An 18,952-nucleotide genomic window follows, 5' to 3' on the forward strand; every position below is an offset into this window, starting at 1 on the left:
ACAGCTTTAAAGTTAATTTTATTGTAGAGTGGTGTAAAGATGATTCCTGATTTACCACTTTTCAGTTTATTAAAACATATTTTAGAGAGAGGATGCTGTATAAGTTCTCTTATATAAAGATCTACCAGTTACTTAGGAAAAGCCTTAATTCTAGATACAGGGAAAACCTGAGCTTGTGGGATGTCGAGTTGGACAGTCGGTATTATAAAAAGCAGTCTAGTTTCTTCATAGCTGAGACTCAGCATTAATTTTCAGCTTTTTCCAGAGGCATGTGTTCAAATCGCGATGTTTTCAAGTAGGGAAAATGATCAGTAAAGAGCTGTTTTGTTGGGTAATTGAGCACCAAAGCTTTTTTTTAGTTAAATTCCCTCGGACTGATTTCTGATTTCAAACTATTGCCTCCTGGAGAAACCAAATCTCAGAGTCCAGAAACCTGCACGCTGGGTGTGCTTTGGTACTGGATGTAATTCCAGCGTGTGATTTTGTGATTATTTTTATTTTTCACCCCGTTGCATAACCCCCTGGACGTGCGGTAACGGCACAAACAGCCTCCCCCTGGCGGCCGCCGCAGCACACCCCATGGGGCTCTATAGGTAATCATGAGTCATTATTATTTACATGGGAATAGCTAATTTATTTTTTTATTTATTTTTGCTTGCTTGACCAACTAAACGCCAAGCCTGTTGTAGAGCCTACATTAAACTGCGACAACAGCTCCAGTGCGTGACTTAAGGCACCTTTATGTGACTGGGGTGGCGTTGAAAGCAGCGCACTGAGCTAATTTTCTCGGGAAATCCCGAATTTACAAAATCTCGGCCATCTCCACGGGTTGTTTTAAATATGATAATTTATTTTCGAGCTGTGCACGGACGTGTCACGCCGGGCCGCAGGAGGCCATCACCAGCCTGTTTGGTGTGTTAACCGAGCGGGCTGTGCGATGTTGTTGATGTCGCTGCAGGCGCAGGGGAGGTGTGAGGGTCTGAGACAGCGGGGGGCGGCGGGGCCGGCCGCCATCTCGGGGCCGGGCGCGGTACACGTGTCCCTCAGCGCCTTGTTTACTATCGGCCGGGCGCCGCGCGGGGCACGCTGGGGGCTGTCGTTCTTCACCTGCCCAATTTGGCCGGCGGCGGCCGCGGCCGAGACTACAGCTCCCAGAATGCCTCGCAGCGAGCCGAGGATGGAGTTAGCCAATCGCGGCGCTGTCTGCGCGTGATTGACGTGCGGCGCGGTGCAATCAGCTGTGCAGGATAGTCAAAACATGTCCGCCCTCCGGGCGGGTTCCTGATGGGCAGGCCGCTCAGCCAATCGAAACCGGAGACACGTTGAGCAACGCCGCCTCCAACCAATCAACGACCGAGCCTGGTCAGCACGGGGCGGAACTACGCGGCGGGGACTCGGCGGGGGGGGGAAGCTGAGGGGAATTCGGTAATGGCGACGGGTCTGGTAAGTGCCGCCAACTGCGGGGCTGCCGCTGCGGGCGGCCGGCGGGGCTCGGAGGGGGGCGGCCGGGGCTTGGCGGGCTTTGGGGGGGTGGCGGCGGCCGCGGGCGGCGCTGAGGAGCCTGCGGAGCCCTCATCGTGGCAGCCGCGGGCGGGCGGCCCGCTGTTGTTTACCCCGCTCCGTGCCTCGGCCGCCCGGCGGCGCCGGGACGGTTCGGCGGCGCCGGGCTGAGCTCCGAGGGGCGCCTCCACAGTGCCGGCTGCCCCTCAGGGCGCTCCAGCGGCAGCGTCAGGCTGGAAAATGCGCTCGAAGCCCCTTCCCCGGCCCCTTTTCCCCTTCCTCAGGGGCTGGCGGCTTGGCACGGGCTGGGGGAGGGAGTGCGGCCGGCTCCTCGGCGGGGGGGAGGCGGCTGCGCGGGGAGAGGGGCGGCGGGGAGAGGGGGAAAAAGGGGGGAGAGGGGAGAAAGGAGGGGGGGGCTGCCCCCCCCCGGGCTGTTACGCAGTTGTGAATGAATGGGGCCTTGCGCGCATGCGCGCTGCCGGCGGGGAGTTTATAAACAAGGGCAGCGGCCAGGCGGGGTCACGTGGTGTGTGCGGGGGGGGGGGGGGGGGGGGGGGTGCGGCGAGGCTCGGCTGGGCTCGGCAAAGTTCGGAAGGGATCGGAAAGGTTCGGCCGGGCTCGGCTGGGTAGCGCTCAGCGGAGGTCGGAAGGGCTCGGCTGGGCTCGGGAAGGCTCGGCGAGGTTCGGCTGGGCTCGGCTCGGTGTCGCTCGGTAAAGTCCGGCGGGACTCGGCTGGGCTCGGCTCTCCTCACGAAGCCGTCCCACCCAGCCCCCCCCCCCCCCCCCCCCCCCCCGCTCCCCTTTTAACGGGAATTATTTTACCCTTGGCCCTTCCGAAGTGGAAGTAGCTCCCCGTAGCCAATAGGCTCTTATTTAATATTCCCATATTTTCTTCCTAACATCAGGAAGGGACTCGTTTTACAGCGCGGGTCGCCGTTAACGAACCCGTTGGGCTCTGAGGGAAGCTTTCTGCCAGCGGTCGCAGCGCTGCGTGCCGCCCCCACCCAGCACATTTCACAACAGCCTCGCGAAAACTGAACCAAAAAAAGGCCGTGCGAGCTAATCCATGACCGTTCCCTTGACGTTTCAAAACACCGAAAGGCCAAGGCCCAGGCAGGAAGCACACGCTGTTCAAAACAGCCTTTAATTGGGCAGAAAAAGTGCCCAGCTCTGCTTTTCTTCCTTTGAATTCGTTTGCTTGGGTTTTTTTGGCTCTTACATATGGGTGGCTTTGGTTTAGAAAAGTCCTCGAGCCTTGGAAGCCTGAGTAATTCCTCAAGTGGAGCAGGCGGCTTTCCCCTCACAGCTGCCCGTCGCCGTGGTGCCAGCACAGGTGTGCTCAAACCTGGCAGGCTCCAAGGAGGGGGCAATGTTCCCAAAACAACCCCGAGCCTTCCTTTTGGCAGGAGGAGGAGAAAGGAAGGGAGAGAAAATAGAAGGAAAAGCAAGGCAGATGGTGGGGGCGGGGGGAAGGACACGGACAGGCCAGAAAAACAAGGAGTGGCTTTGTGGAGCTGGCTACTTGGAGATGGTCGGCGAGGTCCTGGCCTGCGGTACTGAGGGCTGGGTTTGCTGTGCAGAAATGACTTTCTGCTCGATATTCTGTATTCTTACCAGTGGATGATAGAAGAACAAACTGCATTAGAGACACTGCTTAGAGGTGTAACACACAAACCATTGCTGGTGTATTAGAACACGCTCTCATTTCTCTTCCCTCCCTCCTCCACCTCTTTCAAGTCAGAACTGTACCATCGTGGCTTTATAGTAGTGACATGTCAGTAGTATTAACCATCTCTTTTATTCTTGGAATGTGACTTTATGTGCTTTTTGCGTATATTTAAGAGAAAAGGGTTAGAAATTTCCAGTAAGAGCCTTGACACTGCTGCTCACAAACTGTCCTTGACACTGCTGTGGCTGTTTGGAATAGCACATGCAGTTGCTGTTTTCTGAGCCAGGCTTACGTTGCCTTGTGCACCTTTGAAATTTCCCCCACATCTCCATAACTGTGCTGGGATGGCCCAGGGAAGGGCCAGGATGTAAGGCAGGGGTGGCACCAAATCGAGCCATGTAGGTGACAGGCTGCAAAGTGAACAAAACAGATTCTTGGAACGAGCGAAAACAGAGAATCCTGTTAGTGCTGGCTATACACACACAATACTTTTAAATCGTTTATTAAAATAAAGTGGTTTTCATTAATTAATTCTCAGGGCCTTTATGCAATACAGCAGGGGAACTTGTATGGTGGTAGGCTTACTGTTTCACATGAAGGGAGGGACTAGCTTTTGGCTGTTAGCTGTTTGTGTTTCCCTATCGGGGTGCACATAGAGGTCATGGTAGGCCACTGAGCTTTTCTTCGTTACCAGGCTGCATTTTTTGCTATTTTGTGAGGGACTATTACTTTTCCAATGACGCTTTGTTAAGGTAGAAAGTAGTAGTGTTATGGTAGCTTTAATTCACCACCATCTGAAAACAAAACCACACCAGTATATAACCAAATGAATACAGACCGGATAACCTTGTTTGTCAGCGTTTAGAGACAGTGCTAGTACGGAATAATCACGGTTCTCTGGCTGTTGAAGATAATTCAAAGGCTTGCTGTTGGTGTAAATGTTACAGTACTGAGATTTGGGGAAATGAAACTGCAAAAAGTCTAGTGGTGGCTTTCTTTTGTTTCCTTTTGCAACCCACTTTGCGACGTTAGCAGTTAAATGTGTCTGAGGCTACAGCAGGAGCTGAAATCAGCGCGGGGCGCGCAGGGTGGTGGAAAGGCCCCTGCAGATACTCCAGCAGGGAGAAGGGGGGCACGATGCTAAATGGCACGGGAGACCTGCTGGCGAAAGGCTGAGTCAAGCATCCTCTTTGCTTGCAAGGGCTGTGCCCCTGCTGCCCAGGTCCCAAGGTGCATCTTGCCTGAGCAGCCCCAGCATCATCAGGGTGATCTCTGAGGGGCCGGAGGGCTGCCGGGAACTGGGAAAGCGAACATCACGCCTGGCTTGTAGGAAGGAGGATGCGGGGAAGCTGCCGGCTGGGCAGCCGAACGCTGGCCGGCAGGAAGGCGGGGGAGCAAAGCCTCCTGAAAACCACGAGCCCCCGCTCACAGGAGGGTGAGCAGGAACAGCCAGCGTGGGCTTACCAAAGGCAAATCGCATCTGGGCCCCTTCTGTGGGGGGCTGAGTGGCTCGGTGCGCAGCGAGCTCTGTTTACGTGGGCTGTGGGAGGGTTGGGGAGGCCGGGACGCAGCACTCACAGGCTGTGGCAAGGCAAGTTCCAGCCACACGCAAGCAAACAAACTCCTTACAGCAGGAGCTCTGCTGTAGCGCTTAATTTAGGTGTACACAAGTATTTAACCTCTGTCTCTTTGAAGTCAGATACTTTGGAGCATCCTAACATGGTGTGGGAAGTGAAGACAAACCAGATGCCTAATGCAGTTCAGAAGCTGCTCTTGGTAGTGGACAAGAGAACTTCAGGGATGAATGACTCACTGGAGTTGCTGAAGTGTAATGAAAACCTGCCCTCTTCTCCGGGATACGCGTCCTGTGATGAGCACATGGAACTCGGTAAATGACGTGGCTCTCGGAAGAAGCCAATTCTGAAGCTTTTTTGGTTGCAGTTTTCCTATGGTGAGGTTACTGGGAGCCGACTGAATGAGGTTTCTGACTGATCTTTGACTTAGGTAGGGCAGGGAACGTGACAGTGCAGTGTGACGTCGGAAAGTTTACTATCACTTTTCCCTGTAACCTATTTCCAGCTCTGACACACTGGCTTGTTGACTTAATGTGTTCTTTGAACTTCGAGCTGCAAGTTTCTGCTCCTAATTTCCAGAGGAGGCTTTTTTTTTTTTTTTTTTTTTTTTCACAAGAATAACAGCTCAAGAGCTCCTCCTAAAGGGAAATTATGCTCCTTTAGATCAACTCCAAATAGAGATTCTGGGGTAGAAGAACATTTAACATCAGTTCTTACCTACTGGAGAAAAATAGTGTGCGCTTTTAAAAGGATTGGTATGATCCATGAAATATTAACACATTTAATTGAAGTCATAAAGTAATTAAGAATAATGATACTAAGTCACATGACAGTATGGGACAGCCTTCTGTTATTAAGCTGGGTTCCCCTCTGTTATCCTGCATAGCACATGAAATACATTGATTATTGATAAGAATTCACCCCTACCAGGCTGCATACCCAGCTTTCACCGTTTCTGAGCTTTTAGGTTCCAGTTGACTGGTGGAACCCTGGGAAATCTCTCCCTTTGCAGTCTCAAACCTTGATTATTTTTAGTGACATACCTGCAAGAACAGAGTAACTTAGTTGGCTTTTGCCGAAACATTTAGTATTTTAGTGAGACGTGTTGCCACGTGCAGAGTTCTGACTAGTAATTCTGGTAGAATTCTAGTAAACTAGTCAGTCCAGTAAAAGGATTTATTTCCATGTTACCAAGGCAGTATTTTTATCTAGAGCTGCTTGATATTTTTCTTACAATTATTGTTTGAATGTATAGGAGACTAGAGATAGGATTATTGCTGTGCATGTATTTCTGTAAGTGTTACAAACAGGGTTTGTAAACTGTTGGCAGTTGTGAGATGAGAAAATACAATTACTTGCTTCCTTCGAGTTTGGTTTTGATCTTTATTTGCAAGATTCAGTGTCAACTAGTGCTTACCAGTAGGTATAATTATGGCAATTTGTGCCTTTGTTTGCAGACGATCTTCCTGAGCTACAGGCTGTGCAGACAGATTCTACCCCACCTGCACTTTTCCAGCTTGGTGCCGATGTTTCACATCAGGAGTGTTCGAGGCCTTCATGGAACCAACATACCTCAAGCAGCGATTCGGAGAGCGCTTACTCGTGTGAGAATGGGGTGAACTGGTTGACAGAACTAGCAAATATTGCCACAAGTCCTCAGAGTCCTTTGATGCAGTGCTCTTTTTATAACAGGTACTGACGTTCATTTCAAGTTTTAGCTCCAGGATTTGTAATATTAAATCTCCAGAAACATTTCCTTCCCTCTTCACGCCCTCTGCTCTCTGACTTTGAACTGCAGACCTGTTTTTTATCTTCCTGTGCAGTAACCTCATTCCTTTCACAGATGATTGCACAGGACTAGTTTAAGAGCCTGTTGCAAAAATTTCTTAATTGCCAGCCATGAATGAGGTAGGACAGTGTAAGGACGTTCCCTAACCACAGGAAGCTCAGAAATTATTGGCATCTACCTCATGCGAAGCAGCAGTTGAAAAATTAAGATGAATTTCTTGTGTTAATCTCTTAATATTTACTAGTGCTAATAGTCAGTAATACTTATTAGTGCGCTGACTTCAGGTGCTTTTTAATGAGCTAATTGGAAATCTAATGCAATGTTATTATTTGCTGTTACTGTTTCAGATGTGTTATCTGTACTTTCTGGAGGGTTGGGAGAAGTGTTGTGGGATCTTAGGCTTCCAGGCTTCACCTTTTGTCATACGGCTTTGCTCTTAGGTTTATGATAAGAAAGTGAAATGCAGTACTGTTAAAAGTATTGCTCTTGGGATTTATTTGTTACGACAGAGCAGATGTCTCTCAGAATGGGGTATTCAGTTCAAGATATTTGTTACAATTTCAACATGGTGACAAGGAGGTGCTGCTGAGGAAGTAGTGCTGTCATTTGGGTGGCAGACAGAAGCTATGCAGCAATTACGCTAAACATTGCCTTTGCCTGAGGTTGCACCCTTTAGTCATCCCGTTTGAGTATTGTTGTGGGGGTGTTTATTTGGCGTTCGGCTCATGCAAACAGCAACATTTGTTAAAGTAAATTTGTTGTTCCTAGTGCCATTAATGCTGTCTTCTTGTTCCTTCCCAAGATTGCAGTGTAGATACAGCCATACATATACACAGTGTCACGTGCAATGAATAGTCACCTGTGACTACAGGATATCTGCTGCTTTTGAATTAAATAATTTTCTGTACTTACCTGAATTATTAAGTTTTCAGTAGATATTCAAAATCTGGCAGGATATTTATATGTACAGTGATTGTGCTTTAAAATTATGAATTATGAGATCTCACTAAATAAAAACAGTTTAGAGTAATGGTAGCGAAGTCTTGCATCGCCTTAATCCGAAATATTTTAAAATCTATTTTTCTCTTGTAGATCATCTCCTGTTCACATAATAGCTACAAGCAAAAGTTTACATTCCTATGCACGTCCTCCACCAGGATCCTCAAAGAACGATCCCAACTTCTCCAAGAATGATTTGGATGAAACACCAGTCAGACATGAAAGGGTGAGTTGTCCCGAAACATATCTAAAATAAGTAAAGATGAATGAGCAATGAATTAAGCTTTTTGAAAATAGAAACTTGTTAAAAAAAAGAGCTGTTAAGTTTAAGCTAGATTCTCTGATAGTTTTCATTTTAGTAAACACTGTAGGCTTGTTGTACTAAGCGATAGAGTGCATAGTTTTGTAGAGGAGATTCTGAGAAAGCTCTGCTTCTCTTGCTGTTCCTTCTATAGCAAGCTTCTCACAATAATGTTACCTTGTTTGCTATCTTGAGAAGCAAGGATGTGGAACCATATCCTTTTAGACACAAAAATTGTCGGTCCTGTTTCTCCCTTTCCTGTGTATTCATGTCTGAAATTTGTCTGTTAATGACGTGTTTTTCCTAGCTATTTATCTAGAACAAACTTGTAGTTTTCTAGTAATCTCACTGCAGAATAACCTGTGCTTTAAGTGTTTTGTGGATGACTAAGGAATGATAGGTTGTAAACCACTTGTACTTTAGCCTAAGATGATCCAGAGGGGCTCAGATGAGTTTCAGGGGATGAAAAATAAAAAGTTCAGGACAGCACCTGTCAAGTACAGGACATGAGAATGCTCCATTCACATTTACTGTATTTCTTGAATATTTGTCTTTGTGTTGCATTCCTATTTGTGTTAAAGGCAGAATTATGACAGAGATGCAAATTAGACAATGTGCCTAAATATGTATAGGACCAGCCCTGAAATCTCACACATTAATACATCAGCACCGTTTTGCTTTTATTAATAGGCGAATAGTGAGTCAGAATCTGGCATTTTCTGCATGTCGTCACTTTCAGATGATGATGATCTAGGATGGTGCCATTCTTGGCCCTCAACTGTTTGGCACTGTTTTCTAAAAGGTAAATAACATGCATTATTGAATAAGCATTTGGTTTTTTTTGGTTTTTTTTTTGTTTGTTTTTTTTTTTTTGTTTTGTTTTTTGTTTTTTTTTTTTGTTTTTTGTAATACTGTCCTTTTTACATGCCATTAATCTATTTTTTCTCTTTTCCTTAAAAAAAAATGTATTAGGCTCTCGTTTGTGCTTTCATAAAGGCCGCAATAAAGAATGGCAGGATGTTGAAGATTTTGCAAGGTCTGAAAGCTGTGGAAAAGAGGAAAATGGCTCAGCAAGTGCCTACAAGGTAGCTGTTAGTGCATTTCAATAGCTGTAGCACAATACTTACCTTGCAGTGTTATCTCTACACCTTTAATTACTATCTCTGTAAGATTTTATGCTGAGCTTGTCTAGTGCTGATCACTGCACTGTTTGATTATCTTGCTGTGAAGCAATTGAACTGAATTCATTTAGGTATGTTTTGAATGTTTTATCATTTTATTAATTTCAGTGAGAATATTTAGAATGTTGATATTTTGTAATATACCTTAAGATGACAAATAGACACTTGCAGTATACAGAGTTGTATGCTTTTTCTGAGGGGAAAATTCTGACCTGTATGCATGTTTACAGGGCTATGGTTCTGATGGTTTGAAGTTGATTTCTCATGAAGAAAGTATTTCCTTTGGTGAGTCAGTGCTGAAGCTGACTTTTGATCCTGGCACAGTGGAAGATGGTTTGCTTACAGTAGAATGCAGACTTGATCACCCTTTTTATGTTAAAAACAAAGGTATGCAATCCTACAAGTACACTTGGGTTTATATTACAACATTCTTAGAAAGTAGTTGCAGATTTTACTACTGTCCCATGTTGCTCGAGAAATCGATAAAGCAATGTTGTAGAATCAATTTACTATCTTTGTAAGGAAAAAAACAGAATTTGAACAAACTAAAACTACAGAAATATTGTACATCACTTCAGGCAAGATTGGGTCAAGTATTCAAGTGGAATGCAGGAAAAGAGAGAAACTGGGGGGAGAAAGGAAAGCTGCAAATAAGGGAGGCTTTTCTCTCCAACTAAACATTGAACTTCTGACGATAAAAGTTCCCAGGTTTTGATTGTTGTTTTTTTTTTTTTTTGCTAGAATGAGATTTTACTTTAGATAAACGTAAAGTATTTGCAGTAAGAATTCCCTGAGTAAGTGTTTCTGATTTTTTTTTTTTGGGTGAAAGAAACTACATCAGAACACTGCTATGAAATGGTGTCATTTAGGCATATAGGATTGCTCCGGTTAAGAACTAGAGAGATTGTCTGGCCTTCTGTCTAATTTAACTCTTTACCACTTCAGGTTGGTCATCTTTTTATCCAAGCTTGACTGTGGTACAGCATGGCATTCCATGCTGTGAAATGCATCTTGGAGATCTGTGTCTACCTCCTGGACACCCTGATGCCATTAACTTTGATGATTCAGGTGTTTTTGATACATTTAAAAGGTAATTTTTGAATAAAGTGGCCTCAGCGGTTTTTATATTTAATGAGTAGGCACCTTAAGTCTGCAAGAATTTGAAGCATTACGTAGAGCAAAGAGAGAATACTTCTGGTTATAGAAGATAAATGAGGGGGAAAACGAAGTCGAAATGATCAGGAAAGCTGTGTAGTTCTGTGCTGTGCTAAACTGCAAAGGAATTTCTTGGGGTAATTTTGCAGACCCTGCTTCTGATAGTCTAATACAAATCAGATAAAACAGCAAAGAATATATCACTTGTACAAATCTTTTAGGTGAAGTGGGGTAGGTTTCAAAAACCTGGTAGTTTTTCCATAATAGCTTGTGTTTGCCAGCTCTTAACGCGTGCTTCAGCTGCGTACCTGAAACTGCCTGAGTAGTTCCTTAGTAACTAACGCATGTACGGCTTTAGAATACAGTGCTTTCGTGATTTGTTCTTTTCTTTGTAGATTCTGCTATTTGTGGTTCTTTCCTAATAGAGCAGTAACATCTAACTTGAAAGTTTGATTGAGGTTTGTCTTGGTTTGAGCAAGAGATTTGCCCAGATGACCTTCAGAAGTGCAGTCCAACAGAATAATTCTAAGGTTCTGAGAAAGGAAATAGGAGTACTCATAAAGATCTTCCATACTATTTTGACCTTTCTAAGTTTAGTAGAACCCATCTTTTCCTATGATGTTAGCTTCTTTTTAGCATCTGATTTTAGTCCAGTTGCTTTTTGTTATTTTTTACAAGAGAGAGAATTTAAAACGCTGTTTGCAGTTCAAGTTCTATGAGCTCTTGAAAGTTTTCAGTGGGAACTAACAGTGGGTTCAAATTGTTTGAATTCACTCATTTGCTGCCTAGGCTTTTTCTTCTTACTAACTCCTGTTCCTGAACTTTCTTTGTGGAGAGCTGATAGAGTCATGTTTATGTCGTACTGAAGGCATTGGACTTGTCTCTTTACTCACCCTGCAGCCCAGCTGAATACTGTCTGGACACTTCAAATTCCTTATCTCTGTTTTATTTTGGGGCAGAAGAGAGTAAGTCTCTGAGAAAGGAGCATGCAGCAGCAGCTGCGGTTAACAGGACAGAATTAAATAACAAAATTCTGTGGCTGTGTTAGGAGGAGATTAGGAAAGCTGCTGGACTGTTTGGAGAACAGGGAGGTCCTTTCTCATTATCTTGTAAACTGGCCTGCAGGGTTGTCAGCGTTATCCCTTCTTTGTTGCTTTTTCCTTCTCCAGGAGATTTTGGTGTCAGTCCTTCAGTCTCCACCCTTGCTTTTGGTTCCATCCCACAGAAGGGGCCTGCCTGCACAGATGGGTCTGGGCTGTAACTTGCAGCATTTATTTCCCTGCTAGTAGTTCTGGTCTGTGCTTGGAAATAAATACTTTGCCATAAATTGTTTAACTACAGCCTCATTCAGCAGTGGGTGAGAGGAGCCTCAGAGTTACATGCATTTATCTTTGGTCTGTGGTGGGAATGTAGCATCTTAAAGTCATGGTCAAGTAGCACCTTTATAGGTGCGGTTTCCCCATAAAGCATGCTAAAGACTTCAGCCTGTGTTTCCCAGAATAATCTGCTCACACCCGGTAGTTCCTGAGGTGATAACAAGTAGTCTGTGCATCTCCTGTAGTGCTTGGAGTTTTTGGTCAACAGAAAAATAACAGTTTGTAATATTTGCAGGTCTAAGTGGTATGCAAACAACACGTTAAGCTGTTGAAATAGCTGAAATACGGAGGGATTCTCACATTTCTGTCACTAGAGGGCAGACATTTGCCAGCTTTTAATTCAATAGTGTGCAGCGTCACGGGCTTTTAAACATGCTAAGCTTAGTGGAAGATTTGTCTGTAAAACAATTCAAACTGAATGGTCTAGAGCAGTTATTTGTACAAGAGTGTGTATTACATTGTTTATTTTAATGCAATTGTTTCGTATTTGTTACTAACATTTACACACAAGTGAACTCAACACCTGTTCTCCCCAGAGCAGCTGTCACTTTCGGTACCTATCGTGCACTGACCAGACTTGGGCTGCAGTCAGGGCAGTTGCGGAAAGAAAAGAATTTACTTCAAAAGATTGTGAAATCTGAAGACAGTGTATAACTAATCATTAGACAGTTGGGGAGTTGGTAGTACCCAGCAGACCTTGTAAAGCAGCAGCCCAGTGTCACTTGGAAAAAGCGTTAGCTCATCTGCCAGACTCTTTTTCTTCACTTGCATCTGCATCGAGCACAAACTCAAAGCACAAATTCACCCAAAAGATCCCAGACTACTAGATAGCACAGCTGGAGAACGAGCAGCTCTCTAGGGCTTGTACCTACAAAATGCTGGATCATTTCATAAGATGTCTTTTTCTTCTAGTTATGATTTTACACCAATGGATTCCTCTGCAGTTTATGTGCTCAGCAGCATGGCTCGCCAGCGTCGCGCTTCTCTGTCGTGCGGAGGATCAAACAATCAAGATGCTGAGAGATCCGAGTGCAGTACTAAAAACTGTGTGTCTACTGCATCAGCACATCTTTCCTCCAGTTCTTTGTACAGCAAAGCTGGCAAAAGCCACAGCTCAGGGACTGCAAGTACTGTGAGTGCCACTTCTCCAAACAAGTGCAAAAGACCAATGAATGCCTTCATGCTTTTTGCCAAAAAATACAGAGTTGAATATACTCAGATGTATCCAGGGAAAGACAACAGGTAATGGTATAAAAGTGTGTTTTTTTTTTGGTTACTGGTGAGCTAGCAGAATCAGATCTTAACCCTGACAGCATGTTGGTAAATATTCCATGCCCTAAAAGCGCTGAACCTTCTGCTGAAACTTGCAGGAAGTCATATGTCTTTGTGTCTGGGGGGAGGGCACTTGGTTTGCTCTTTCGTTTTTACAAAGATGTTTGTTATGTGGATATTGAATCTGAATGTTTTGTGCTAGTTGTGCCTGTGTAAATGTAAACTAAAACACTTGAATGCGCACCCATCTTAAAATCAGACTTTTAAAAATGTATATAACATGAAAAATGTTGCCATAAACATTTCATTTCATATAAAAATCCTTGTGCTGAATCTGGTGAAAGTTAAAAGCTGGCAGGGCTTTGAGAGGGCTTTGGGTATTCCATCTTGTTCTGGTGGGGAGGCTGTAACTGCTGCTGAGAAATAAAACCCTGCCGTACAAAGAGCCCTTCCCTAAATTCCAGCTGGTCTTGTGTGTGCTGGCTGCAATGTTCCACAGTGTTTATCGTAACCTCAGTGAGGCAGATCTGTTACCCTCAAATTCATTGCAACTGTAAGCGAGAAATCAGATAAAAGACAGCCAGGAAAATTGATGATTACTTAATTAAAATGCTGATTTTAAATGGGCGCAGTGAACTGGAGCCGCAGCTGGATGGATGTGGAAATAGTTTGAATATTTCAGTGAGAACATTGAAGTTTATGAAGGAAAGTGGTGCAAGTTACGAGTAAGCTTCAGAGTACACTGCTTCCTTCTTCCTTTGAAAGCACTTTCTTGGCACCCATAAAACACAAAATAAATCATTGAGAGTTTGCTAATTGGTTTTATAGGCATTCAGCTACTGTTGCTTACGTGTTGCTGGGGCATTCGTTAATCGGGCTGCTTGGAGGCAGCTGTCACGCTTTGAGAATGCACGTGTGTGGGTTTCAGATTACTGAGGAGATCTTAGAGTTGGTTTTATGTAGTCCCCACTTCTTACACTGGAATTCTTATATTATTACAGCATTTTGTGGTGTTTATGGATATGAGAAAGGACAAAACTCGAACTGTTCTGAGTTAAACTGCCTGTTCAGAGATAAAGTGGCTCAAGATGCATCACGAAGATAGTGAGCTGCAAGCATTCAAAGCACATTCACGTCATGCTATAGCCCATAAGGGGACTTCAGCTGTTGTTAGGCTATTCCAGATACCCTAGTTTCATCTCCAGATACTCTTGCTGTAGCCATAATGTGTGTGTTCAGAAATACTTGAGTAATTTGAGGCCATGTACATTTTAAAGATAAAGCAAATCCCCTAAACTGTGTTTTAACAGCCTTTGTTAATGCTGAACATAATTACTGAGTGAACCTGAGGCATTCTCCAGTTCTGTTTTACAACTCCTTGTGAGTTAACTGCAACACGAGGGCTTGCATCCTCCATGGTAGCGCATTGCTAAAATGTTATTGGGCTCCTTCCCAGCCTCGTAAGAGGAAAAAGGCAGTGTACAGGGTGTGAAGAAGTTCTGATGAGGTGCAGGTAGGATCAGTTCGTTCTTGTTTCTGATCAGGAGAAATAGGTCTCAGTTATGGCAGTAAAATTTCTCTGTATGCATTTTGCTTTGGTCTCAGCAGTTCACTCACAGAAACATCTCCTTGGAGAAATGAAGCTTTTTGTTTGTGTTAGATTCTGCAAGCTTTCTGAAACACACAGATCTGTACTCACTGCTCGTGCCTCGCTGCAGCTTGGCTGTGGAGGTACTATTTTATTGTGTGTTTGAAATACAAAGATTTCAGATGCTGCACGTTTATTTGTTAATGCAGGGCCTTTTTCAGCCAACCTTGCTCTGGTCACAGTGTTCTTTCCTGGGAGGGTGAGTGGCCCACTACAAAATATTGACAAAACCAGATGCTGGTGCTGTTGGTGTGCCTCCAGATACTGCCAAAACATGAAAACCTGCTAATTAAACCGCGTGTGTTTCCTTCTAATGGCAAACCAAGCGTACTGGTTCTTGCTTTGGGACTTGGTGTCGATGGGGTCTGGTTGCTGCTGGAGGGGTTTGCTCCGAGGAGTCCGCAGAGCATTTGACAGCCCAGGCTTAGCGGTAGTGTCCTCACCATGCTCCCTTCAGGCTCTGGGCTCATAAAAGCCTGACCAGTGCCACGCAGTATTTTGGGATTAAAACGCGTTTTCTTGCGGGCGTGGTGCAGAGCAGCCTTCTTCAGACTTGCCATCTCTGAAACGCTGTGGAAGTGGCTGATGGCACTGCTGGCTTCTGTCAGAAGGCTGTGAGCAGCTTCACTGCCAGCAGGGAAACTGAGATCGGAAAAAGCAGATTGCTTTCAGTTGCACACCCCTTTTTATCTTAAAAGTGGTCGTGCAGCCTTCGTTATTGTAAGCTGAAGCCAAAGCACACCTACCCGGTAGCTTCACAGTTGTTGCTAAAGCAGCGATGGTTTATAGAGGTCTTCATTGAGCCAAAGGATGGCATTCGCATTTTAATAGAATATTGATCCAACAGTTAAGCAATATGGCGTGATGATGTGGGGAAACACTGTCCAAAGGTCGTCAAGTTTGTAAGGAGGAGGAAAAAATTCATTCAGCTTTTGGAAGTGACGATGGGTGTGTTAGAACAAACGGTTCTTCCTGCGTAGGAACGTTAGCACGGGAACTTACCAGTATGTTCTGCCCACTCGTGTTCTCCCCAGCACGGATTAAAAGGGGAGAAAGCTACACGGATCTGTTAAATAGACCCGGGGATTTGCAGTTAATCAAATCTTTGTTTGGCTGAGGTCATGTTCAGATCATTACCCTAATTATTAGAGAACATATTTTCAGCAAAGCTGCCAGATAATCGTGTAACATGAAAGTAGAGCAAAGCAAATGTGAACTACCATGTGGCGGGGGTTCGCATCAAGCTGATTTTTTTAACATTCCTATTCTGCTGGCTTGTGCAAGTTGCTGTGTACTCAGATAGACGCCCTTTGAAATTTTAGAAAGTGCATTGACCCGTGCTCAGCTAACACACAAGTCTCAGCTGTTTAACTGAAAAAAAAGAAGTAGGAGAAGATGATCAGAAACGTGGTTGTTTAAAAAAAATGTTTTTCTTCTGTTTTGTTTTGTTTTGTTTTTACACTTTTGCTTTTTTAAAGGGCTGAGATAAAGGAAAATGAGGGTATTTCTACCATCCTGTCCTGACCACAGTCTAAAACATTTCTCTTGCAGAGCCATAAGTGTGATACTTGGTGACAGGTGGAAGAAAATGAAAAATGAAGAAAGACGGATGTACACACTAGAAGCCAAGGCCTTGGCGGAAGAACAGAAACGTTTAAATCCTGATTGTTGGAAACGAAAACGAACAAATTCTGTATGTTCTCTCAAGCTGTTTTTTTCATTATGCAGTTACATCTGCTCATATGGTAGCTGCAGAGTTTTCTGCTTGTTCAAGATATGTTCTGCTGTCTCTGCCTTTTCTTGGTAGACCAAACCTTCATTTTCATTCCCACGTTGTGTAACCTGCTCTGGGGCACTTGGCAGGAGACAGAGAGGAGACGGTCTGTCTCTGGGAGCTTGTGAGAGTTCTCTGAACTCCCTTGGCCTGAAAGCAAGCATCCTTGTGAAATACAGAGGGAAGGGAGTGACCTCTTGGTTGAAGTAACTGAGTTTGAGGTTGTATGTAAAATAAATCTGTCAATTTCTCCAAAACCACTAAAACCTCTACAGAGTGCTTCTCTGTTGTGATTCAGTCATATCACATTCTCCTTTTACTAACGAAAAAGCTTTTTCTTTACCACTTTTTTTAAACCCTTAGTTTTTATCAGCATGTACGAAATCATTGAGAGAAAAAAAATTATTTTTTCTTTAATCACTTTCATTTGTTATGCTTTAGTTGGAAAATACAGTAGATAATTCTTGTGCAGGGAAGTAAGTTTTTTCCACTTGTAAGAAGATCATCAATTTAAGAGTTTGCAGCAGTGTTGTTAGTAGTTGGTGGATGCATTAGGTAAGATGAGGGCTTTCAGGCTAACCTGCAGGTTCAGACAGGCAAGTAAGTTGGAAGGAAAGGTCCTGTGAGGTGCACTGAGCACCGTTCAGCAGCCTTTTTGTGCCTTTTATGGCATATTCTTGGAATTTATTGCATTTTATGGAAGCATCACGTGTGTTGTGGGCTTGACAGGTCTAAGATTTTGATCCTCAAATTGCCACCTTTTATTTTCACATGAAAATGAGTTTATTTTCTCAAGACCATGTGCAAGTGCTGCTATAAGACTGAATAAGAAATGCTCCAACTCCAAGTTCCTTCTTCACTGCTGTACATAATTTGTGCTGAGCTTTCAGTCCCTTGTCGCAGAAGGTTTCAGCGAATCCCAGCTGCTGGGAACAAGCTGTTTTTCTGTTCACTGTATCATCCCAGATGTTGCACTGCATCTTATTTTCATCTATAGTGACAGCCCTGTGTGTTTCATGTGGTTTTAGTTAGAATAACTATTTATTAATACTGTTTTTACGCTTCTGGAGTCTTGGGCATTGGCCTGTGAGCTCAAACGTTCTTCACACTTGCACCTCTGAGCTTCAGGGAACGCGGTGGGTGTGCTGGTGTATAATTGAGAGGAATATTTGGGTTGGCCTCAGCAGAATGTGTTTCTTACCCACTACAGTAGGAGTTTCCCTGTTGTCGCAGGGCCTTCGGGCCGAGATAATAGGATCTGTGGAACCTATTACCTTGGTGTTATACAACAGCAACAGCAGGAAATAAGTTGTTTAATTGTTTTTCGTGAACTAAGCATTGCATTCACAGCTTGGTTCCTTTTCCAAATAACCATAGTTGACTCCACACTGCAACAATGAAGTCTGCTTGGTCTTTTGATGACCAGGGGATAAAATCATCTGGTCTGGCCTTCTCTTTTCTTCTGAGTAACTGACCAAGGATTATAAGTACCTGTAGCTCTCAAAATAAGTGTTTGCTACCTTTAAGATAATGGCTATTTCCCTTTGATTGGTAACTGCTGACTTGTTTTTCTCCTCTCTTCTCTGTTCTCAGGGCTCACAACAGCACTAAGCCAGGATTTTGCTGTTAACTCTCTTTACAAAATGGCTGTTGCTTGATGGCAAGAAGACGCAAGATCAAGGTCTTACTATTTGTTGTGAATTTGTGTGACCATAAAATATTGGCACCATCAAGTCAGAAATGAGGTAGTAGGAGTGCAGATTTGCTTTTTACAATAGAACATTAAGTAAGCTAAAACTATCAACATTTTAAACCAAATTGCCTTATTTTTCTTCCAAACTTCATATATGTATCAGGTAATATAGGCTTGAAAATGGATATCCTGTGGTGCTAAAGTACTTTAGAAAGAGGCGAAGGAGATGTGTATAAATGTTTATTTTTAAAAGAAAATGTACAAAAAAGGGGAATTTTAAAATACGTAACAGCTGTTTCTATACATTGATTCTTATTGCTGATTCCTATGTATTGCACAACCATATTATTAATTACGATTCTCGGATCTGGGAGTTTCTGAAGTGGCAAAACGAAGCGTCAGCCTGGCGCCTTCCCAGTCCGCCCAGATGCCAACACGTTGCCGGGCCGTGGTAAATGGAGAGCGTAGTGTGATGTAGCACGGGAGCCGCTTCTTGGCTTGCCATCTATAAACCCTGAGTCCACGAGTGAGATGTGTTTGCACCCGCTGGCAGTAGCAGGAGCTGTTCTTTCCGATGGAAGCAATGGCCCAGACCAGGATGAAATGAACGAATAGCATTATCTCAAGAAAAATGGTGCTGTCGATATTGTCACCATCATAGTTTTAACTTTGTGTTTTGTCTTTGCCACATACTCTCCAATATTTTATTTTGCCATAAGACATCTTTGTGGTGGGGGCAAACTTTGCACTTAACTATACGTGCAACACTTGCACTTTACTTTTTTTCCTCCAACTGTCTAAAATTAGAGCAGCTGCAGTAGGATTACAATTGCTTCTGCTGTGAACTTTTACAATCATGGCTTTTCATGTACTAAACAGCTGTGTGTTTCTTTTTTTTTTTTTTAAATCACAACTGTAAATTTCAGTTTATGACACGTCTACAAGATGTTGCCCCTAAGATTTTTGCACACTATATTCTTGTATATTATTTCAAATAAATTCATTTAAAATTCGGTGTTGT

At 43.9% G+C, this 18,952-nt stretch overlaps 1 protein-coding gene across 1 annotated transcript; it reads left to right on the forward strand.

Moving 5' to 3' along the window:
• The first annotated feature begins 1,410 nt into the window (after positions 1-1,410).
• On the forward strand, positions 1,411-18,944 carry HBP1 (HMG-box transcription factor 1). Its single transcript, XM_032193588.1, has 11 exons — positions 1,411-1,443; positions 4,865-5,057; positions 6,201-6,435; positions 7,625-7,757; positions 8,523-8,634; positions 8,805-8,917; positions 9,244-9,400; positions 9,959-10,103; positions 12,457-12,786; positions 16,016-16,157; positions 17,832-18,944. Exons 1-11 carry the CDS (start codon positions 1,429-1,431, stop codon positions 17,847-17,849), a joined length of 1,593 nt encoding a protein of 530 aa, XP_032049479.1. The 5' UTR covers positions 1,411-1,428; the 3' UTR covers positions 17,850-18,944.
• The last annotated feature ends 8 nt before the right edge of the window (positions 18,945-18,952 follow it).

Source organism: Aythya fuligula, chromosome 1, assembly GCF_009819795.1.
Source record: "Aythya fuligula isolate bAytFul2 chromosome 1, bAytFul2.pri, whole genome shotgun sequence".
NCBI lineage: Eukaryota > Metazoa > Chordata > Aves > Anseriformes > Anatidae > Aythya > Aythya fuligula.